General features: G+C 46.2%; 1 protein-coding gene across 2 annotated transcripts in view; it reads left to right on the top strand.

The window, feature by feature from the left end:
- Positions 1 to 25,361, top strand: part of LOC143997346 (uncharacterized) — a 159,992-nt gene that overhangs the window by 41,736 nt on the left and 92,895 nt on the right. For both annotated transcript variants that reach the window (XM_077492927.1, XM_077492926.1), the window contains one exon: positions 16,618 to 16,732. In XM_077492927.1, coding sequence (XP_077349053.1) covers positions 16,642 to 16,732 — 91 coding nt within the window. In that variant the 5' untranslated portion in view covers positions 16,618 to 16,641. The remainder of the gene's footprint in view (positions 1 to 16,617; positions 16,733 to 25,361) is intronic.

Here is a 25,361-nt window from a genome sequence, read left to right as displayed (position 1 = left end):
TGCAGGGTGGAGGGTTGTAGCCCGAGGGACTGCCCCCCTGGGCGGGACTTAGGCCCCTTTCACACTAACGTCCCGTTCAGGCCCGCCTGTCAGTTTTTCAGGCGGACCTGAACGGGTGCTCCATAGAGCTCTATGGAGCGTCGGATGTCAGCGGTGACATGTCCGCTGACATCCGACCCGCTCCGATCCGAAAAAGTGTGACGGAGGAAAAAGCTATTTTTCCATCCGTCTGCGGATCGGATCGGATGACGACGGGCACTGCGGTCCGTCGTCATCCGATCTCCCATAGGGGAGAGCGGCGCTGTGACAGGTCCGTCCCTGCACAGTGTGCGGAGACAGACCTGTCATCTCCCTGCTCAGCGGGGATCGGCGGAGTGATCCCCGCTGAGCAAACGGACATCCACGGGGCGGATCAGAACTGATCCGCCCCGTGTGAAAGGACCCTAAGAGTTCTGAGTGTTGTGTTACAACTTTGCCTAGTATTCTCCTAGGGATAAGGCTAATAACCCATTTGTTACAGAGAGGATCTGTGACTGTCTGTCAATATAAGAGAAATTATTGGCACCCTCAATGTAATATTTGTTAGTACACTCCTTGAAAAAAATAAATGGAAATCAATCTCTTCCTGTAACCATCAATGCATTTCTTATACCTCTCTACTGGAATTTTGGACCACTCTTATTTTGCCAACTGCTCCAGGTCTCTCTGATTGGAAGGGGTCCTTTTCCCAACTCTTTTAAGATCTCTCCATGGGTGCTGTTTGAGATTTAGATCTGAACTTATTGCTGGCCAGTTCAATACTCTCCAGTGCTTTTTCTTAAACCATTTCTGGGTGCTTTTTGATATGTGCTTGGGGTCACTGTCCTGCTGTAAGACCCATGACCTCTGACGAAGACCCATCTTTCTGACACTAGGCTCTACATTCCCCAGAATTCTTTGGTAGTCTTCAAAATGCTATGCACACAGTCAAGACATTCAGTGCCTGAAGCAGCAAAGCAACCCCAAAACATCAGTGAACCTCCACCAGGTTTGGCTGTAGGGACTGTATTCTTTTCTTTAACCACTTTCAGACCGGACCAATTTGCTGGTCAAAGACCAGACCACTTTTTGCGATTCGGCACTGCGTCGCTTTAACTGACAATTGCGCGGTCGTGCGACGTGGCTCCCAAACAAAATTGACGTCCTTTTTTTCCCACAAATAGAGCTTTCTTTTGGTGGTATTTGATCACCCCTGCGGTTTTTATTTTTTGCGCTATAAACAAAAATAGAGCGACAATTTTGAAAAAAACGCATTATTTTTTACTTTTTGTTATAATAAATATTAAAAAAAACATTTTTTTCCCTCAATTTAGGCCGATACGTATTCTTCTACATATTTTTGGTAAAAAAATCGCAATAAGCGATTATTGATTGGTTTGCGCAAAAGTTATAGCGTTTACAAAATAGGGATAGTTTTATAGCATTTTTATTAATAATTTTTTATTATTTTTTTTTGTACTAGTAATGGCGGCGATCTGCGATTTTTATTGTGACTGTGACATTGTCGGGGACCCATCGGACATTTTTGACACATTTTTGGGACCATTGTCATTTATACAGTAATCACTGCTATATAAATGCAGTGATTCCTGTGTAAATGACACTGGCAGTGAAAGGGTTAACCAGTGGGTGGCAGTGTAGGGGTTATGTGTTCCTAGGGGTGTGTTACTAACTGTGGGGGGGTTGGGCTTTCATTTAGTGTACACTGATCTCTGCTCCAATCACATGGAGCAGAGATCAGCGTCACTAGTTGCTAGGCAGAATGGAAAAATTTTGTTTATACAGCATTTCCTCCATTCGGCCGCTCCGTGATGCCCGCGGCGATCGAGTCCGCGGGTCCCGCGACCGGACTCACGGGGGTCCCGACCAGCGCGGGAGCGCGCCGCCGGCGGCGCGCTCCCGATGGCAGGGCGGCATCGAATATTGGACGTACATGTACGCCAATATGCCTGCCCGTGCCATTCTGTCGACGTACATCGTCGTGCGCTGGTCGGGAAGTGGTTAAAGGCCTTATTTCTTTTTCCTGAGAACAGTAGAATGATGGGCCTTACCAAAAGCTGTAATCTTTTTTCATCTGTTACTATGTAACTGTCCACAGCACATTCTCCTAAAAGGATTTTGTCTTCCTCAGGTTTGGCAAACTCCAATCTGGCTTTTTTATGTTTCTGTGTCAGCCGTTAGGTCCTCCTGGGTCTCCTACCATAGCGTCCCTTTTCATTCAGATGGTGTTGTATAGTGCCAGCTGAGATAGTTGTACCCTGTGCCTGAAAGTCAGCTTGAATTTGTCTGGAAGTTGATCAAAGTTCTTTATCCACAATTCAAACAATCCTTTGTTGCAATCTTTGCTGATTTTGTCTCTTTCGTCAACGGAGATTAGCTACAGTGCCATGGGCTTTAAATTTCCTGACAATGTTGTGCACAGTGGACACAGGAACAATAAGGTCTCTGGAGATCAGGGGCGTACCTAGAGCATTTGGCACCCGGGGCCGATCCTATATCGGGCACACCCCCACCATAAAATGTAAAAACACCCACTGTGTCCCCTGCATACCTCTGCATCCTTCAATATCTTTTTGTCACTACTGTGTACCCCCCCTCTGCACAACTGCACCTCTGGACCCCTTTAAATTACACAACACCCTGCACCTCTGGACCCCTTTACATTACACAGCACCCTGCACCTCTGGACCCCTTTACATTACACAGCAGCCTGCACCTCTGGACCCCTTTACATAACATAGCACCCTGAACCTCCTGACCCCTTTACATTACACAGCGCCCTGCACCTCTGGACCCCTTTACATTACACAGGACCTTGCGCCTAAGGACCCCTTTACATTACACAGCACCCTGCACCTCTGGACCCCTTTACATTACACAGGACCATGCACCTAAGGACCCCTTTACATTACACAGCAGCCTGCACCTCTGGACCCCTTTACATTACACAGCAGCCTGCACCTCTGGACCCCTTTACATTACACAGCTCTTGTACCTCTGGACCCTTTACATAACATAGCACCCTGAACCTCCTGACCCCTTTACATTACACAGCCCTTGTACCTATGGATCCCTTTACATTACACAGCACCCTGAACCTCTGGACCCCTTTACATTACACAGCCCTTGTACCTCTGGACCCCTTCACATTACACAGCACCCTGCACCCCTTTACGTTACACAGCCCCTCACAGCTCTGGACCCTCTGCATGTTACACAGACCACTACAGTGCAGACCCCCCTCCCTACCATACAGACCCCCATCTACAGTGTAGACCCCCCTACAGTACAGAATCCTCCCCTACAGTGCAGACCCTCCTACAGTACAGACCCCTCCACCCTATAGCGCAGACCCCCCCTACAGTGCAGACCCTCCTACAGTACAGACCCCTCCCCCTACAGCGCAGACCCCCCTACAGTACAGACTCCCCTACAGTACAGAATCCTCACATACAGTACAGACCCCCCTACAGTGCCGAATCTCCCCCTACAGTACAGACCCCCCCTACAGTGCAGTACCCCTTCTACAGTGCAGGACCCCCCTACAGTGCAGGACCCCTTCTACAGTGAAGAACCCCTTCTACAGTGCAGGACCCCCCCTACAGTGCAGGACCCCCCCCCTACAGTGCAGACCCCCTACAGTGCAGGACCCCTACAGTGCAGGACCCCTTCTACAGTGCAGGACCCCCTACAGTGCAGGACCCCCTACAGTTCAGACCCCCCTACAGTGCAGACCCCCCTACAGTGCAGGACCCCCCTACAGTGCAGACCCCCTACAGTGCAGGACCCCCCTTCAGTGCAGGACCCCCCCTACAGTGCAGACCCCCCTACAGTGCAGGACCCACCACAGTAAAGAAACCCCTACAGTGGCATTGCTCAGACACAGTTCTGTAAGGAAGGACTACATTGTAACCTGCAATCACATTTTGAGTTGTTGTTGCTGATATTTACAGATGGCAAGCAGTAACAGAGTTAAGGGCACACATATACTGTCCAGGGCAGCATGCAGCTGTTCAGTCTGTCTAGGGGGTCTGCCAGTTTTCCTAATCCCTCCACAGTCTTACCAAACCTCTTGGCTCAGTGAAATCGACACGCCTGGAATTTAATCTCTGGGGAGGTGCGAGCAGCACCCGAGTGGAGTGTCACCTGTCGGCTCAGTGATCCGGGACCCGGCGCAATAATCCCCTTCTCTCTGTGGTCACGTGACTCATGTCGCGCCGTTCTGATCAGTCTCGGGCAGCGGCTGTCACTCACAGCCGAGCAGCGTGAAGCCGCCTCCCCCTCCTTGTCTACACAGTGCTGTGCATGCAGGAGGGGGAGGCGGCTTCACTCTGCTCGGCTGTGAGTGACAGCCGCTGCCCGAGACTGATCAGAACGGCAGCGCCACGCGACCACAGAGAGAAGGGGATTATTGCGCCAGGTCCCGGATCACTGAGCCGGCAGATGTCACACCACTCGACCCCCCCCCCCTGCAATGCCGCCCACTGCCAGTGCCCCTCGGGCTCTCTCTGTGTGGGCTGCGAACCCGAGGCACGGCGCTGTCTCCTCTTTAGTTGCGGAGGGCGGGGGCGCTGGCCTGACACCCCCCCAGTGTGTGGCACCAGGGGGGGCTCGCCCCCCTGCCCCCCCACTTAGTACGCCACTGCTGGAGATGGACTTGTAACTTTGAGATTGTCCATGCTGTTCCACAATTTTTGTTCTCAAAATCTCAAATCAAATCTCAAATCCTCAGACAATTATTTGCTGCTCTTTCTCTTCTCCATGCTCGGTGTGGCACACAGAGACGCACAACAGAAAGGTTGAGTACATTTTCATCATTTTAACTGGTTGCCAGTGTGTTTTCTATATTGTCCGCACCTGATAATTGATACGGGTGAGTTTAATTGCAAATTGTTTTGCCGTTTTGTGTGGAATGTCAGATTTGGCTTTTTGTTTCTACGCTTTTTTTTTGTCATACCAATACAAACAAAATAAATAAATATGAGAATGCCTAAACATTTGTAATTGCAACAATTTTCTGGGCGAAGTGGTGTATTCTCAGAAATAGAAATGCAGGGGTTCCATAATTTTTAGTCATGACTAAGTAAAAAAAATGTACAGATCAATATGTTGGAGAGTATTTGAGAAAGGGAGTGCCGATACACATGGAACTCTTCTCTCCTTTAGTAAATTCTTCTTGTTATCCATTTTTAAAGACCTCTACTACAGATATGCTTAGGCCTGTAGAAAAAACAGAAGCTCATCTGCTCCCTATTAATCTCTTAATATGTTGTAGATACAGCTTTTAATTCACATAGTGGAATTAAAGATGAATTCCAGACATGGTATATTTGTACATAGTTACATTGGTCTATTGTCTATTGTACATAGTTACATTGGTCTATTGGTCTATCTTGGGCCAATGTAACTATGTATATACCATACCTGGCCAATGCCCCTGGAAGTTGGGAATCCCTGAAGTAGACACAGTGATATCCAGCTTCCAGAGTCATCAGCTTCGTATAGTATGTACATATTTTTTTTTTAACAAACAGATGTGCTTTATTGATAATTGCATGTTACATAGCAGTATAGAGATACAGTATTTGTCCACTTTCAAATCACATAAGGGTAATACATTTAGTACATAAACATATAGGACTATCAGTTCTTTGCAAGAACAAAAGCGATCACAATATTTAAATCAAAACAGTACATAGTATATTGCTACCTGTGAAACATCCAAGTTTAGAGAAGTTATGTCCAGCGCCAAAACAAAACACACCATTGTAGAAGAACTCAAGTCAAGGTCCAAGAAGACCATACCTTATCAAATTTCCAATTACAGCCCCTGTTGGAGTAGGTCATTTTATATAGGGGTAAAGCTGCATTAACCATAGCTTCCCAGGCAGACACCTCCGGCTTGGCCGAGGATGCCCATTTCAGTAGAATTGATTTTTTTGCATAGTACAAGAGATACGTTATGAGAAGCTTAGAATGATGGGAGCATTGTTCATCATCAGGGATTCCCAGTAATGGCAGAGACGGAGTGAGTACTAGGGTGAGTTGTAGTCCAAGATTTATTTCAGCAAAAAAAAACTGCCAATATGACACAATCACGTGGCATTCCCAGAACATATGTATGTAGGGACCCTGTTGGAGTTTACAGCGAGGACAAATTGGTTCCCTCTCAGGGATAATTCTATGTAGTTTCTTGGGGGTATAGTATACCCGGTGAAGAATTTTAACTTGAATCAACTTGTGCCTAGCGAAAATACAAATTTTCGGGCCCTGTTCCAAGCTATCCTCCCAGTCTTCCCTGTCCAAGGAGGGCATATCTCCCTTCCAGTAGTCCCATAATTTTGCTATCCCAGGTATGTCAGTGCAAAGAAGGATGCCATAGAGGGACTATAGTGGTTTATCTAGATCCCCCGGAGTCAGCATTTCCTCAATAGGATCCACATTAATAGTAGGAGACCGAGGGAACTGAGCTCCAACAGCATGACGCAGCTGCAAGTATTGAAATAACATCCAGCCCGGTAGACCGAACCTCTGAGACATTTGCGAGAAGCTCAAAAGAATACCTGTAGGCATAACATCCCCAATGGTTTTAACCCCATACCGTGGCCAAAGCTGCGCGTCCTGCATTGTACGAAGATGAGGGAATCCGAGGTTGCCCCACAAAGGATGAGCAGGTGACAATTGGCCTGAGATGGAAAAATGCAGCGTAGCGGCCTTCCAGATTGTTTGCTTTGACCAGGCTTAGCATGTAAAAGAGCCCATATTTCAGTGCCCTGTCATGTTACAGTATGGTTGGTCATAAAAGGCCTGATCATGGGTCCAGTCTGATGCTTGATTCGATGAATGGGCCTTTATAGATACAGCAAAATAAATGATTTGGACGATGGAAATTATATATTTTTTTCAAATACAGCGTTCCATCTTGATGGAAATGTAACTTACCCAGAAAGAGATTTTTCACTTTGTTCTTCCCTCTTTGCACTGTGAATTGTGCATAAAGTGTTTCAGTCTATCCTGTGTAGTACATATGAGCCATATGAGCCACTGGATAGGATGGGACCCTTGTTCTTTGCCTCAACCTTCCCTAGAACCTCAGGCTCTCTGACACACCAGGTTGAGTGTAATGCCCTGTACACACGGTCGGACAGTCCGACAACAAAATCCATCTGATTTTTTCAGACGGATTTTGGCCCAAACTTGTCTTGCATACACACGGTCACACAAAGTTGTCAGAAAATCCGACCATTCAGAACAAGGTGACGTAAACCATGTACAACGGGTCTATAAAGAGGCCAGTAGCCAATAGCTTTCGTCTCGTAATTTATTCTGAGCATGCGTGGCACTTTGTCCATCGGAATTGTTTACACGCGATTGGAATTTAAAAAAATTGGATTTTGTTGTCAGAAAATTTTAGATCCAGCTCTCAAACTTTGTGTGTCGGGAATTCCAATGGAAAAAGTCTGATGGAGCCCGCACACGATCGGATTTTCCAACAACATGATCCGATCGCACATTTTCCGTCGGAAAGTCTGACCGTGTGTACAGGGCATAAGACATACAATATCACAGGAAATCACTAAAAGTAAAACTTAGTACCCAATAGAAGTGCTTTTTCAAAGAAAACAGGCACCAAACCAGCTAAGGCACACTTAATTTATTTTCACCCAATATGGTTGGTAACTAGGTAAGCATAAAATGGATTAACAATGGTAATAACAGAGTTTAGCATACAAAATGATTAACAGTAATAACTAGGCAAAGGATGATATTTGGCATCCAGATCAACATAAACAGTAGCAAGGCCACCTTAGGTACAGCTGTGAGCAATACTAAAGTTTAATCTACCGAGTGCTGGGACTATACTGCCAGAGCACATTTATGGTGACAATGCTAGTCCTAGGCTGACTGGGTATGCACTCAACAAAAAAAGGAGGATGTTAGCAGTTGGTGGCAGGGAAAAAAAGTGACTTTCAGAATAATTAGTATGGGAGGGGCAGTTCTTTGAAATGTTCTACTGCTGGCTATCGTTGGGGCCCTTTAAGAGTGTCAGTGCCCTTAATGACAGTCCCAGTTAGCCTGCATGCAGTATAGGTACACTATAGCCTCAGCACAGGTTCAAAGTAGATGTGGTTCAGATGCGGTAAAGGTTCAATATAATGCAGGATAGGGTTGGCATAGGTGCAGTCTAGGTTTGGAATAAGTGCAGTATGGGAGTGATATGGATTGTGTTCACTTGGTGTCCTTCTCTCAGTGACTCAGTGATAGCCCTCTGACCAGTCCCCGTGATGCTGTGGTGACCTCTTGCTGTAAAAGGGGGGCCCCATCGGTCTTTCCCCAAATGCATACAACAGATTGGGGAATACACCAGATTCCAGTGGCAAGAAAAGGTGGATTTCTTGTGGCTGGGATCACAAGTGTATGTGGACAGCTGTGGCCACTCAGCCTGTACAAAGCAATAACAGCCTTTGCTCCTTGCATGTATTTGCACATCCAGGGACAGATATCTGATCCTGGACGCATCTGTTTGCTTCCAGGGTCAGAGTCTTGTGAAAAGTCCCTTCAGTCAGTCCTGAAAATGAAGGAATGAAGGCTTTCCTTGCCACCATGTAGCTGAGCCTGACACCAAACACCAGTGCTTTCACATGAAGTGAGTTATGCTTCTGTATACCCAGAGGTACCCAAAATCATCTTCACTTTTGAAGGCTGAGTGGTATGGCTAGAAAGAAACAAAAGGGGAATATATTGCTGCTGGGAAAATGAGCATTTACCATTTGCCATCTTTAGGCTGTTTATAAATGTCCTGGACTTTAAGTGGTCAAAGCAAGCTCATGGCTACAGGGGCAGCCATGAATGCGATATCATTTTTTTCATGCTGCAAATCACTGTTCAGTTAAAGTGTTCTGGGCGGCTCTACAGCTGTCCAGATCACTTTTACGCTAACCTCAACTTTAGCGTTTTGCAGAGTTTTTGCATTAGCTTTTTTTAGCGTTTGCATTTTATAGAAAAACTATACTCCTACAAAGGTTTATGGCTCAAAAATGCTCATAACCACAGAATAGCCAAGTTTTTCAAGTTAGAGAATTTTTACAACTTAAAAACTCCTCTCCAAACCCACTAGTTTTTTGTTCAGCCAGAAAACGCACCTGCCAAAAACTGCTGATAAAAGCCTATGTGTGTATGGACACAGGATAACATGCTGGGGAGTTTACTGGCTGTAGAAAAAAATGCCTGAAGCAGGGGCGTAACTATAGGGGGTGCAGCAGTCGCGACCGCAACCGGGCCCTGTGATGCAGGGGGCCCATGCAGCCCCCTCTACATATGGCCGGCAGCAGCATAGGCAGCTAGGGGTACCAGTGCACCATGCACACGGGTGGCTGGAGGTGGAGGGTGACTAGCAGAGCTCCATGCTCGACTATCGCACTGGCTGCTCTTTAGTTGTGCATTCCCCGCATGACCTGTGTCCTTAGCTGGCTCCTCAGAGTACCCCTCTCCTGCTCCATACAAGCACACAGATGCAGTGCAGCCCTATGAGATCCGGCTTCCTGGAGGACACTGCAGGCTTGTCTACCAACCCCCCTCCTCCCTCGTCATACACAGATGATGAAAGGTCTTTCTGGGAGATATGCTGATCGCCCGTCCAGCATACTGGATGGAGCCCAGGCTAACATGGATAAGTGTGCGGCCTACAGCTTGGTCATGGTGAGTGAGAGGACCCCATCCCCCACACACCATTACATACCTCCTCCATCTCCCCCTGGGGACAGGGACCCCTTCTCACGTGGGGACAGGGACCCCCACCTCCCCTGGGGACAGGGACCCCTTCTCACCTGGGGGAAGTAACTTCATCTGCCCTGGAGAAAAGGACCTCATCTCTTCTGGGGACGGGGACCCCATCCTGCTAGGGACAGTCCCCCAATGGGGCACCTAAAAATAAAAATAAAAAATAATTTTAAAAAAACGACTGATACCAGCGGTGGAACTACAGGGCTCACAAAGGTCATACCTCTGACCACGCCCTGGAGTTCCACCGCCGGACTCGGAGGTAAGGGCCCTGGCTGGGGTTCAGGGGGGCCCTTCATGGTTTCTTGCATCGGGGCCCTGAAGGTTCTAGTTACGCCACTGGCCTGAAGCCAAAAATAACAGCTGTAAAAACATCCAGTGTGCATGAGGCCTAAAGAGAAGGGTCAGTACTGTGGTAAAATGCCCCAACAGGGAGAGCAGGAGGAGACTGATTGTTTCCTGATCTCCTTTGTGTGTAATGAAGCCAGTAGTGAGAAGCATTTTGTCACTTCCGGCTTCAGTTCTGTAGCTAGGGCAGCAGTTAATCAAGTGTGATTTGCGCTTGACTAAGGGCAGGGGAGGTTTTGGGGCACCATGAAGTAGACTTTCCACTTGCCCATACTATCACCCAGGGGGCATGTTAGTGCAATTGTGATAGCAAAAAAAAAAAAAAAAGTATAAAAAATGAATTGTATTAAAATAAATAAAAATAATTGAAAAAATGTAAAAGCACCTCCATCTACTCCGCGCATACATGCAAATACAAACATGTGCATGGGGCCCGCACATGTATGTAAAGAGCGATGGACCACACTTGAGGTATTGTCGCAAACGTTGGAGGTAGAGCAATACTTCTAGGTCCATGATTCACGGTTAACTCTAAAATTATAATCTCTAGGCTGGGTTCACCCTATTGTGAATTAGATGTGGGTTTCCCCACATACAATTCGCATGTCAGGAGATTGTGAACAGCTCTCAATGGAGCCAGTTAACAGATCTCCAGAGCGACTCCGGAGCAAATTTCACAGGATTCTTGTGTGCCTTCTGGTCCATTTCAGGTCCCAATTCAGACAAAAATTCGGACTGAAATCGGACCTGAAACGATAAACAGAGACGCACCAGACCCCTGCTGCTCTGTACCTCAGTGTGAACCCAGCCTTAAAGACTTTTAAAGTGTCACCTATGAAAGATTTTAGGTTCCATAGTTATTCACTACAGTATATCGTGGGTGGACACAATTTCGAGTCTGGTTTGGTATCAGTTTACTCGACACAGCCCCATCTCTTTTATTTTACCTAACAATTGGGTATTATATTATGGTTGTGTCTACTAAAATTAATTTTAACATATTTTTACAACAAATATACATGTGATGAATAGTTGAGCAAAAATCATGCAGCATAAAAATTTCAACTGCCTCTATTTCATTTTCCAGGGCCTTTGCTTCTAGAAATGTTATAATTGTTTGGGGGGTTCTAAATAATTTCCCAGGCCCAGAGCGGTTACATTAAATGGCAGGTATGTTTAAAGCTCAACCTCTGGAAAGAAAAATAAAAAGGCCTCCCCAACGTTTACACCAGACACCTATAAAAGTCAAGCTGACCAGTCTTGTTCCCATCTTGGGTGATATAAATGCTGAATTCTGCAAGACCCTGTGAAGGACCCTGTAATGGGGCAGTGCGTATGTCACTAAGAAGCAACATGAGTACTGGAGAGCAGAAGAAAGAAGACCTGGAGAGCAGAAGAAAGAAGACCTGGAAAGCAGAAGGAAGAAGACCTGGAGAGCAGAAGAAAGAAGACTTGGAGAGCAGAAGAAAGAAGACTTGGAGAGCAAAAGAAAGAAGACCTGGAACCTGGTGTGTCATTGAACCAGAATTTAGGTAAGTATTTGGAGGTTTTAAAACATTTTTCTCGAAGGAGATGAGCTTTTAGGTAAATTAAGTGACCCGTCTACTAATGTTATCTAGTAAACACAGCAGCTGAATGCATTTTCTGTTTAATCCTGCCTGGAATCCTTTCAACAGAATCCGAAAATGAGGCAGCAGTTCAAAAGCCATCAATATAATTGTTTTATACACATTGAACCTTGAAGTCAGTGCTGCCCCGTTTCCTTCGTTTTGCATTGTCTCTTTAGATCTGTTTGTACCCAGTGTCTTCATTGAAAAGCTTGGGTGTGTCTGATGTGAGATACAAAAAGTCTCTGGTGAATGCGGGCTGAGCCTTTGTACAGTATGCATCACTATACTCTGTTCAGCGGACAAGATAACATTGTAAAGACATCTGCAAATGCATTTCAGTCTGGAACCTAAGCATAGTTACGTAAACACTGCGAGGCTACTGTAGGAGAGGACAGATAATAGCAACCAAAATGAAACAGCAGTTATACAAGTGCAGCCTAACCATAAATGGTTTGTTATAGGAGGAAGAGGGTTTTATAGCTTTGCGCACTGCCAAATGTAACCCGTCAGTTTCCATAGTAAGTGCTCCAGTCTCTGAATATTGTGCATGTAGTCTTCTGTGTGCATGTAGAATGCTGTACCAAACAGCTCTGTATATAAAAGTCTCTGTATTTCACCCCATAGTATTCCTTCTGACTACTGCAGCAAATAAAGGCAACAATTTGCATCCCTATAATAGCAATTATTGTCACTACAGAATTGATCAACTCATAGATCCCAATTACCCAATTTATTAATTGCCCTGTTCTCACTGGATCAAACAAATCTTCTAATGCAGCTGAATCAGGAAATATCAGTGTACTGCAAATCATTATGGCAGCATAGGGCCGTGTTATTATGAGCATTTATGTACACAAATTGCTCATTATAACACAGGATTTCCAACGTGCTAGAAAATCTGTGGTAAGGGTTTAAATAATATTTTTTATTTGTCACACTTGTTAGAAGTACCCCATGGGTCAAACTAGCGGAAACACTGAGCTGAAATTGGTTGCATCATATACACCATTGGTGCTGCTGGGGGCCAGATGTGGCCCTTTTCTTGCCTTCATCTCGCCATTGGGGCACTATTCCTCTCACTGACACCAACAATGGGGCATAATTCCTGTCAATGATTCCTGTCAATGATATGAACAATAGGGCACTATCTCTTCCACTGACACAGTTGATGGGGCACTATTTCTCTGACACCAATGATGGGGCACTATTCCTTCCCTGAAACCAACGATGGGGCATAATTTACTCCAATTGGCGCAGGGACATTTTCTACTCCAGCTCAACACAGTCTTGCCCCCTCAAAGTCTGAAGGACTGTAAACTGGCCCTTTGTTTAGAAAGTTTGGAGACCCCTGATATACAGTATTAAGGCACCCTTTACCTGAGTAGGCAGTTTTATGGTAAATGTAAACTAACAATTTAAAGTGGTATTTAAAGTGGTTATAAAAGCTGAAGTTTTTTTTTACCTTTGTGCATTCTATGCATGAAGGTAAAAAACTTTCTGTGTTCAACGCCCCCCAACCCCCTTAATACGTATCTGAGCCCCATCTCGATCCAGCGATGTGCACGAGAGCCTTGATTCTCCAGGGACTACCTTTTCATTGGCTGAGACAGCAGTGGGAGCCATTGGCTCTAGCTGCTGTCAATCACACCCAGTGAGCCAATGGGCAGGAAGAGGGGGCAGGACGAGCCACGTTTCTGTGTATGAATAGACACACGGAGCCTTGGCTTGGGAGCAAGCCTGCTTGGGTGCCACCATTGCGAGCTGCTTGCTCTGGGGGAACGTGGCAGGAGAGGGAGGCCAAGATTGCCGGTGGGGTACTTGAGACAAGGAGGATTGGGGCTACTCTGTGCAAAACCAGAAAAAGAAAGCCTTTAATATCACTTTTAGTGCCCCTAGGCTAAGCAAATATTGTCTCTTCTTTAGAAAGTTCTGGGAAACACATGAGAGTTTCTATTTCTTATATTTTATGCTGACATTGAAAACAGAAGACAATACGATGCTGCAGCATTGCAGTTCTTTTTTTTGCTCGATCTTGTGGTGCATATTTGGAGCGGTGCCATTCATCTTGAATATTGACAATCCCAGCAAAATCACACCGTGTTTGAGGTGCCATAAAAAAAACCTCAACCAGGGGTGGACTGACAACTCATGGGGCCCCCGGGCAATAGAAGATTATGGGGCCCCCAGTCAATCCGAGATTTATGGGGCCACACAGTATACACACACACAGTATACAATCACACAGTATACACATACATGTACACACAGTATACACAGACATGTTTCTATTGGCTGAGAAGGTACTGGAGAGGTGGGGCAGCTATAATCTCTGGATTTTTAGACCAAAAGGATGCCGGTAAGGGACATTTCAGAGACAGATGTAAAAAAAACACAGATTTTTACATACTGTCCCTGGTTTTACAGAGGCTGGCAACCCTGATGGGGCCCCCTAGTGGCCCGGGGCCCTTGGGCAGTGCCCGAGTGGCCCAATGGTCAGTCTGCCCCTGACCACAACCACGTCTTGAGTTTTGCTGCGATTCTGGAATCACAATCAGAATCGTGCAATTCTGCAGTGATTCCAAAACGCTCAGGTGTCAACAGGGCCTGAGAGTTTATTTGGTGTGTAATCATTCTTCATTGTCCATAGTCTCCTGATTTGAACTTTCTTATCTGAATCAGGTAGAATTCTCATGGCTGTGAGCAACCAGTCTAGGCTGGCAGACCTCAGATTTAAGAAAGCCGTCATGCAGGTTAGAGAGACTTGTCTGACCAATGTTGTTAGCCTCTTAATCTGACCCCATGACAGTGCATAGCATGTTGAGCAGATATTCCCCCTCTATTCTCGTGCTATATGATGACTCCTGTTCAAGTTGGAAATTGAGCCACATTGTATTGTGAGATGATTAGATCATACTTGCACATCCATCAGCTTTCTTATGTACATTCTTAGCCAGAGAACAGCCATGCACACCCTGTTTTTTTTGTTTTGTTTTTTTAATCGCCAACACCACCCTCTCACCTATTGGTGAGACTGTTAGTCTAGTATTCTAGGTATATACATTATCTCACAAAAACGAGTACACCTGTCACATTTTTGGAAATATTTTATTAATTTATTAATGTCTAAACCACTGGCAACAAAAGTGAGTACACCCCTAATGGAAAATGTCCAAATTGGGCCCAACGTGTCAATATTTTGTTTGGCCACCATTATTTTCCAGCACTGCCTTAAAGTGGTTGTAAACCCTTACAGACCACTTCGACCTTCAGGTAAGCCTAGATTAAGGCTTATCTGTAGGTCCAAGAAATATCTCCTAAACCCACACGGTTTAGGAGATATTTGCAAAAAGACAGGTACTGCTGTCTACGGCACATGCTCTGTAGACAGAGGCGCGCAGGCGCACTGAGCATGCCGCTGCTAATGGCGAAATGCGTGGCGTCATCGCGGTTCTGGCCAATCACAGCGCCGGAGCCACGATGCATAGTAGCCCATTATGCTTTACCTTTGCAGGGAAATAAAGAATAAGTAAACCCATCAGAGTTTACTTCCTCTTTAACCCTCTTGGGCATGGAGTATACCAGAGCTTCACAGGTTGCCACTGGAGTCCTTTTCCACTCCTCCATGACAACATCACGGAGCTGGTGAATGTTAGAGAACTTGCGCTCCTCTACCTTCCGTTTGAGGATGCCCCACAGATGCTTAATAGGGTTTAGGTCTGGAGACATGCTTCGCCAGTCCATCACCTTTACCCTCAGCTTCTTTCGCAAGGCAGTGGTTGTCTTGGAGGTTTGTTTGGGGTCGTTATCATGTTGAAATACTGCTCTGTGGCCCAGGCTCCGAAGGGAGGGGATCATGCTCTGCTTCAGTATGTCACAGCACATGTTGGCTTTCATTGTTTCTTTCAATAAACTGTAGCTCCTCAGTGCTGGCAGCACTCATGCAACCCCAGACCATGACACTCCCACCACCATGCTTGACTGTAGGCAGGGGCGGACTGACCATTGGGCTACTCGGGCACTGCCCGAGGGCTCCATGCCACTAGGGGGCCCCATCAGGGTTGCCAGCCTCAGTAAAACTAGGGAAAGTATGTAAAAAATTGTGTTTGTTTTTTTAAATCTGTCTCTGAAATGTCTCTTACCGACATCCTTTTGGTCTAAAAATCCTGAGATTGTAGCTGTCCCACCTCTCCAGTACCTTCTCAGCCAATAGAAACATGTCTGTGTATACTGTATAATTGTATACTGTGTGTGTTTGTATCTACTGTGTGGCCCCATAATCTCTGATTGCCTGGGGGCCCCATAATCTTCTATCGCCCGGGGGCCCCATGAGTTGTCAGTCCACCCCTGACTGTAGGCAAGACATACTTGTCTTTGTACTCCTCACCCGGTTGCCACCACACACGCTTGACACCATCTGAACCAAATAAGTTTATCTTGGTCCAGAAGTCATCTTTCATTCCTAGTCCAATGAGTTGTGAGTAGGGGATTCCAAAGTATATTCTTTTTACTAGTTTTAAACTTTTTTTTTCAACATTTCTTCAGTTACTGCCTGGTTTCCAGGCCTAGGCAAATTATGTCATACATCGCATTAGTCTTATGGAGGGGAGGAGGGGGTTTTCTCAGCTAAGCACACCTTCTGACTACGGCCAGAAATGCTAGGGGGGTGTTTTTCAGAGTGATTTTTCTGCAAAATAAAGCAAGGAGACCATGGATTGGTGAGTTTTCTTTGCATATTAAAAATGAACAATAGCGTTTTAAAAATGTACTGAATCGTGTTTTTGGTTTGTGGTGCTCAGATACAGGATAGTTACACTTTAATCTCTTTGGGTGTGTCTTGTAGGAGTTGCAATCTCAGATAAGCACCATGCAGCTGGAACTGGCTATGAAGGAAAACTCTATCAGTGTTGTGAAAGGAGAGCTGGAGGCACAGCGCAGACACCTGCAAAATGTCTCAGGTATTCCCATTATGTAAATGCTCCTTTCTTTGTTTCCTCTCCGTCTCCTATTTAAATGGAGGGTGTGTCCTGAGCACAAAGGTAACAAAACACCACCTGTCTGGGGGGCTCAGCGGCCACCTGTTCTGTCTCTGTCTCTGTCCATGATATGTGTTTCTCCAACATGGAGCATGTGTGACAAAAGGACCTTCCTGGTTACATTCTCTCACTGTTTTCAGCTTTGGCCAAATTTACTGCTGTAGTTCATTTATCTGCAGGCTAATAAAATAGTTGTAATGTAAATAAATAATGCAGGATAATTATATTTGTATGTAGCGCACCCCAGACTGGACTGGCTATATCATCTGAGGTTACAAACAAATGCCAACTGTCTTACCAGCAAGGAGCACATGGAAGGGCGATGCGTATCAAACAAGAACAAAGAAAAATTCCCAGCTCAACTTACCAGCCAGCCTGCAACAAACCACATTTTTCTGTCTAAGACTGGGTTCACATATGTGTGGCCGTGGGTTCGTGCCTGGGGTCCGGTGTGTGTCTGTTCACCGGTTCAGGTGAGATTCAGATCTGAATTTTTGCCTGAATTTGCACCTGAACCGGACCCAAACACGCACAGGACCCTTTTGCAATTCGCTCCGTGGCCTCCCCAGACCTGTGTGAACTGGCTCCATTGAGAGCTGGTCACACTCGCCTGCCATGGGAATTGGATGCAGAGAAACCCGCATCGAATTTGCATATATGTGAACCCGGGCAAACAGTTCACGTTAAAAATAGGGATCTCGTTTGCACACATTTGCAAATACACGTGTAAGCTGCAGAGGCCACGACAAGGCACCCCAGTGTAGCACCCTCTAGTATGCTACTAGTGATAGTACAGGAAAACTATAGTCTGGCACAGGGCTTAGCTTGAGCCATGGAATCTGGGTCAGGGTTATTAGAGGTTAGGCCAGCATGACTCGTACAGAAACCCCACTGGTACTTCCCCCCGGCTCTGCAAAGTTGGAGAACATTCTGGAACTAGTGGGCTAAGGTGAGGAGGAGCTGTTCTGTATATTTAGGGGCACTTAGCCAATCCCCAGGAAGTGGGCCTAGCAGGGGACTAAGGAGCCCTTAAATTGACATGGGTCATCCTAGGAAGGGAGTGGGGTGAAAGATGGAGAAATAGTGCTGAGGGAGTCTGTCGGTGACCCTTGAGGGACAACTGCCGGGGAGGGGTTTTACCTCGGGCCAGAGCTTGGGCTGGCCTGGAAGGAACCTAACACAGGAGGCGGTTGGGAGGAAGCTTTCCAGAGAGGCAGCAGGAGTAAAGAGAGACAGAGTGAGTAGATCAGCACCGTCCAGGGACAGACAAGGGGAGAGACTGCCACATGCATCAGGTCTCTTTTGAAGACAACGGTGTGCTTAAGTCTCCAGCCTTACCCTGGGTCTCTAGTGTGTCAGTCAGGAAGACTGGGAAGAGGAAGCAGCCAGGTGGGCTGGTGAAGCTGCAGCCAGGTGGGCTAGCATTTCTGAGAGGAGTAGAGCTGGAATTAGTGTTTACAGGGAAGCAGAAGGTTTTGCAGGAAGCAGTTCACTCCACATGTTCAAGGGATTGAGAGTTCTTAGCCTGTAAGAGGCTGTTACTAAGCTAACAAAAAAACTGTTTCTAAAGAAGTGAACCCAGCAGAGCTGTACAAAGGATCAAGAGTTTGTACAGGAGGAACAAGTGGAAGCTGTAAATAGGGAGGAAGTTGTTCCTGGTTCTGTTGTCATTGTCAAGTTAGGCATCCTGAAATCCCTACTCCATCCAAGGTATTATCCCCTAATAAAACAACAAAAACAAACCAAAAGACTGTTTTCTGTGTCTGGATGCAAGAAGGAAATGCTATGTGACTGGCTGTGCAGCGGTGGGGAACCCTGACATTTGCTACTCTTACGGGGGTAGAGCTAAACCAGTATTATCTGAAGTCCTAACTCTATAAATTTTGAGAGCCTCCATAGTAGAAGCACATACAGTATATAATAAGGGATATATTGAGGGCAGGTATGCCTGGAGGGAGCCCACCCCTCCTTAACCACTTGCCGACCAGCGCACGACGATGTACGTCGACAGATTGGCACGGGCAGGCAAATGGGCGTACATGTACGTCCCTTTAAATTTGCCGCCCTGCCATCGGGAGCGCGCCGCCGGTGGCACGCTCCCGCGCTGGTCGGGACCTCCGTGAGTCCGGTCGCGGGACCCGCGGACTCGATCGCCGCGGGCATCCCCGCGATCGTCTCACGGAGCGGCCAAATGAAGAAATGCCGTTGTAAACAGCATTTCTCCATTCTGCCTAGCAACTAGTGACGCTGATCTCTGCTCCATGTGATTGGAGCAGAGATCAGTGTTCACTAAATGAAAGCCAAACCCCCCCACAGTTAATAACACACCCCTAGGAACACTTAACCCCTACACTGCCACCCACTGGTTGACCCCTTCACTGCCAGTGTCATTTACACAGGAATCACTGCATTTATATAGCAGTGATTACTGTATAAATGACAATGGTCCCAAAAATGTGTCAAAAATGTCCGATGGGTCCCCCACAATGTCGCAGTCACAATAAAAATCGTTGATCGCTGCCATTACTAGTAAAAAAAATAATAATAAAAAATTATTAATAAAAATGCTAGAAAACTATCCCTATTTTGTAAACGCTATAACTTTTGCGCAAACCAATCAATAATCGCTTATTGCGATTTTTTTTACCAAAAATATGTAGAAGAATACGTATCGGCCTAAACTGAGGGAAAAAAATGTTTTTTTATATATTTTTGGGGGATATTTATTATAACAAAAAGTAAAAAATAATGCGTTTTTTTCAAAATTGTCGCTCTATTTTTGTTTATAGCGCAAAAAATAAAAACCACAGGGGTGATCAAATACCACCAAAAGAAAGCTCTATTTGTGGGAAAAAAAGGACGTCAATTTTGTTTGGGAGCCATGTCGCACGACCACGCAATTGTCAGTTAAAGCGACGCAGTGCCGAATCGTAAAAAGTGGTCTGGTCTTTGACCAGCAAATTGGTCCGGTCTGAAAGTGGTTAAAGATACAGGGGCACACTGGACACCCAGCAATAGCACAATAGCAGCAAAGCTGTCCAGTGCACAACGGCACCAATTTACCAACAGTCAGTGGCGGCTGGTGCTCAAAAATTTTGGGGGGCGCAAACAAACTGAAAAAAAAAAAAAACATCAATTGCAACCTCACTGTGCCCATCAAACGCTGCCACTGTGCCCATCAAATGCTGCCACTGTGCCTATCAAACGCAGCCACTTTGCCCATCAAACGCTGCCACTTTGCCCATCAAACGCTGCCACTTTGCCCATCAAACGCTGCCACTGTGTCCCAAATGCTGCCACTGTGCCCCAAATGCTGCCACTGTGCCCCAAATGCTGCCACTGTGTCCATTAAATGCTGCCACTGTGCCCCAAATGCTGCCACTGTGCCCCAAATGCTGCCACTGTTCCCATTGAATGCTGCCACTGTGCCCCAAATGTTGCCATTGTGCCCATTAAATGCTGCCACTGTGCCCCAAATGCTGCCACTGTGCCCATTAAATGCTGCCACTGTGCCCAAATGTTGCCACTGTGCCCCAAGTGCTGCTACTGTGCCCCAAATGTTGTCACTGTGTCCCAAGTGCTGCCACTGTGCCCAAAGTGCCGCCACTGTGCCCCCCGCTGGGCACTTGCCTTGTCTCGGGTGGGCATCAGGTGACAGCAGCAGGCGGCGAGCGCTGTCCTCCATTTCATCCCGACCCCGATGTCTTCTCCCGCCCGCTCCTCCTCTTGTCTTCTGCAATGATTGGATGCCTGGTAGGCATCCAATCACAGCGCCTGTGATTTTAGCCAATAAGATGACAGGTAACACAGACCCGGCAACTTGATTGGCTGAGAGGCGGGTCAGTGTTAGGGAAGCAATGTATTCGCTTCTCTAACAAAACACTATGTAAACAGCGAACGCACAGCATTGCGCCCGCTGTTTACCAATTTGGAAGCCTATTAGAGCCCACGGCTCTAATCAGGACGCCTATTAGAGCCGTCAGCTCCAAAGAAACCCCGCCACTGTAATTCAGATGCCCAGTGCCCGACAAGGGGCCGGACACCTGAATAGGGGGCTGCAGCAGCGACTATAGATAGATTCATGCAATGCATGAATCTTTCCATTTGTGATAGGGCAGTGCAGGAGAGGGGGGGGGTGCTCCTGCGCCCTCTATGGACGCACATCCACTGCCGACAGTACAAACTAACGGCAACTGTCCCAACCTATAACTGGCCATAACAGGAAGGAGCACATGGAACGGCGACGCATGTCAAATAAAAACAAAGAAAAATTCCCAGCTCAACTTACAAGGCAGCTTGCAACAAACCAAATTGTCCAGTCTAAAAGTTCACATTAAAAATAGGGGTTTAGTTTGCACATATTTTGCAAAGTTGTTGGCTGGTTGGTAAATTGAGCTGGGATTTTTTCTTTGTTTTTGATCATCTGAGGTTCTATTCCCTTATTGGATGGAGGACAGCCAGACACACAGCAGTTTCTATCAAAGGTGCTTTATAGTTGTCATACAGGGTAATCACAGTATGCAAACACAGCAGTTTCTAAGTCTCTTCACCAAATAACCAGATAGAAAGTGTATTTTTTGCGATTTATTGTGGAAAACTTGGATAGGGTATATGGTGAGCCTTGGGATACTCCAGGACTAGTGCAACTTTAACAGAGGACTCTTTGTAGTAGCAGTTAACCTTCTCCAGATAGGCCTATAGAGCAGAGGATGTGAACATACAGCTCCGGGGGGATCCCACACTGGAAACAGCCCAGAGTCTGTCCTCTGGAGCAGTCTCTACAAGAAGAGGTAAACAGCATCAGTCTCTCTATGATCTCTCCCTCTCTGACCTCTACTTACTGTGTCCCTGTATACTATCCATGGACACCTTCTTCTAGTATCAGCCAGATCCTGCTTCATGAGTCTCCAAGCCAGATCCTCGACAGACTTCCTCTTGACTGTTCTCCACACTTTAGCAATAGGCCTCCAGTTCTCCTTGAGATAGGACCTCAAACAATCTCCTCCAGGCCTCAGCAGCTAAACCAGGAGGGCAGACAGCCCCTCCAGGCTGGGTCTCTCTCCACCAGGGCAAAGGACTCTTCTGCTCTAAGCGCCAGGTTATTTATGCACACCCCAGCCCCCTGCTGGTCACTCTTTCAATCAGGTATTAGCTGAGGCTGTATTAATATTCAGCCCAAGGTCTGCCTCTCCCAGCCCACTGTATTCCAGAACTTACTGGAATGCAGGGGGAAGTAGGCGATCCTGCTGCCAGCAGAATCTAGAACAACCAACAATAATCAAACCCTGCTCCACTGGACTACAGAGGAGCAAAAACTTAATATACTGAACCCTATTAGCAACCTAAGAGAGTGCTACATTTACATAACTTAATCCTAGCAGCCCTTGTTTCCCTCCCCATCTTAGCTATATTCACTTGTACTTTATTGATTAGTGGGCAAACCAGCCCAAGTTGCGACCTACAGGGAGTTGTCACGCATATGCAGGACTTGGCTCAGGACAGGACCGGAGCTTAGCCTAGCCCAAAGAACGTTGTATCTCCTGGTGCAGGTTGCCTGCTGATGTAAGGTGAGTACTGGTGGGTATAGGATAGGGAGGTTAAGTAGAGTAATTAGAATTGGTTTATATAAAAGTATGTTAATGATTTTGTGCTTCTATGCTTAGTATGTTTATCTACATAGTACATAGTATAAAGAAGCACCACCCCCTCTCTTTAGAATGTAAGCTCTATGAGCAGGGCCCTCCTGTACCTTTTGTATTGAACTGTACTGTAATTGTGTTGTACCCCCTATACAATGTAAAGCGCTGTGTAAAATGTTGGCGCTATATAAATCGTGTATAAGAAGAAGAAGAAGCAAGTATGTGCATTTTGGTAAAAAATGCTTTTTCTCCGATTCACAGATTTATATAAAAGCCAATGCAATGCATTAAAAGGTCAGTTCACCTTTTTAAGAAACTAGCCTACGCAGTCAAGCGGCCCACAGCCATGGCATGAATTATACCCCCTTTCAAGAGCTACCCATTCAAGTGAATGGAGTTTCTCTGCAAGTGCCCCCACAACTGCGTGCAGTGCACACGGTTGCAGCATGCTAGTGTGGGGGGGGGGGGGGGTGAAGAAGTTAAAGTTGGCAGTGAGGAGGCAATACAACATGTCTTTACCACCTGTCAAATGCCCTCTGAAGAGCAATCTGAATGCTGATCATTCTTCAGAGACCCTTATTAATTACATTTTTTTTTACAGTTTTTAGAATTTTATTTCATTGATATTTTTTTTATTTTTTAACAGCCTTGTTGGGGGTATTTGGTGCTTCACTTTTGAGACAGAGAAAGGGAATAAGGACAGAGATTCCTTGGTCCCTTTCTCTGCAGGCCAGCTGCACTAGACAGTTAATGAATAGGAAGTGCTCTGTGCTGAGCGGCTTCCTGTTCATTCACAAACTGAAGCATGGTAAACTCTGTTGAGCACAGGAGCATTCAGTACCAATCAATCACTGTGTTCATTCAGTAAAAGAAGGGGTCAGTAAATACAACATCCTGAACCTCTGTGCCCCTGAGGGGATGCAGCACATAGGCAAGGCTGTCTTTAATACTGATTGGACCCTGGGCAAAACTTTTCTTGGGGCCCCCCCATGCAGTTTTGATCTGCACCTGCTCTGAGACATACAATAAATAGCAGCGAAACTCAAAATCAGTTTACTGAATCAGATCAGGCATCTATTGCAATTGTTTTCTTAGGTAACAGTGTATGATTACCACTCACTTGGGGTATATATAGGAAAGGCAAATCCACTTTGCACTGCTAGTGCACTTGGAAGTGCAGTAGCTCTAAATCTAAGGAGTAGATTTGAAATGAATGGAAGCTCTGCTGATTTTATCATCCAATCATATGCAAGCTAAAATACTGTTTTTAATCTTCCTTGTATGTCCCCCTCAGATCTACAGCGACTTTACTTTCAAGTGCACTTCATCAAGTGGATTTTCTTTTAGTAAATAACCCCCACTGACTGGTTGCTAGAGGTTACAGCACACATTACGGTTCACTGATTAGTTACTAGAGGTTACAGCACATGATTTCTGCTTGTTGATTGGTTGCTAGAGATTACTGTGGATATGACCTCAGGGGGCGTGATGTACATATCAAGTCTGCTGGCCGCCACTATTTACATATGAATGAAACCGCTATTTATATATGAATGCCAGTAATTTACATGTAAACATAGGGTCTGCAGGTGAGTCATCTGTACACAACAATAGGGCAGAGCTGGGCAGCATTAGTAGACACAGCACAGGACCAAAACCTCAAGGGAAGAGAGAATTTAAACCTGGATGGTTGGCAAGTATGAGGCAGCTGCTTTGGGCCCCACAACAATGACAGGGCCCAGGGCAGCTGCCCCTTTTGCCCTGCCTTTAAAACGGCCCTGCACATAGGGGGATCGGAGCAGCAGGGTAGGTACACAGGTGGGTGGAAATTAGAACAGAGGGCATGGGGGGGGGGGTTGTGGTTGTTGGGTACAGGCACTGTAGATTCCCCTGGATGGATAGAAGGAGAAGCTGGCTGCACTGCAGGGGAATTGGAGCCAGATCAGAGCATGGGAATTAGTGGAGCTCAGTGCAAGATTTAGCCTGGGTCTGTGGGATGCTGGAATTTTAATGGAATCTCGGGACAGTCCCACCTATTGCGGGACAGTTGAGAGGTATGTTTAATGTGCATTCCTGTAGGCCATTTCCACCTTCCCCCCCCTGGAAGCCTGGCTAAAAAAGTCCCAGTTAGGGTTGACCTGTTCTGCCCAACTGTCTGTTCCGAGGCAGAACAGCTGTTAGGGGTTCACTCCCAGCATCACAGAAGCGGGCGATGTACCTCATTCAAATCCCTGCAGCTAAGCCCCAGAGAAGAGGTCTATGTGTGTGCACTGTTCCTGCCATCTGGGTGACATTAGTGGCATAGCCACCGCTTTAGGCTATAAGGCCAGGGTAACTCTATAAGGCCAGGGTAAAAAAATGTGCTATTTCCTGCAATAAGATTCTAAATACAGAGGAAAACTGCTTGTGTGTTTAAAAAGTTTGAAACTAAGCCTGTTTTAAAGCTAACCTACTTCCCCATTCCTCTCTGTTCCTGAAACCTTAACTGTTATTTAAAGCTGTTTCATACTTTATCAGCAGCAGCAGGCTCCTTCTGTCTAACGGCACTAGGAACACAGCTCCTGCCATGGTTTCCTGTCCTGGAGTACATGCACCCCACTCCCAGTGGGGATTCCTCTACTATTGTTTAACAATAGATTATCGGGTGAGATTGCCAGTTACCCTCATTACCCTAATAAGGAAGTTCTCTAATTCCTTACTGTGTCCCTCCAAAAAAAGAAGGTAAAGCAGCAATGAGATCACAGAGACTGGGGAATCTCATCCCACAATCCTCTGTAACGATTGTCAGGAAATAAATAAATGTTGATTAAGCTTCCATTAAAAGCGTGCCAATTAAAAGTTACAGTAGAGGTTCATGCCATGGCCTCCTATAGGCCTCCCGCTGGGAGGAAAAGACAGTCATTTTCGCTAGG

The sequence above is a fragment of the Lithobates pipiens genome, unplaced genomic scaffold (genome assembly GCF_037356315.1).
Source record: "Lithobates pipiens isolate NorthernLeopardFrog02 unplaced genomic scaffold, aLitPip1_a1.2 Scaffold_19, whole genome shotgun sequence".
Lineage (NCBI taxonomy): Eukaryota > Metazoa > Chordata > Amphibia > Anura > Ranidae > Lithobates > Lithobates pipiens.
The sequence above is the reverse complement of the archived record's forward strand: the minus strand, read 5'-3'. Positions and strand labels throughout refer to the sequence as shown.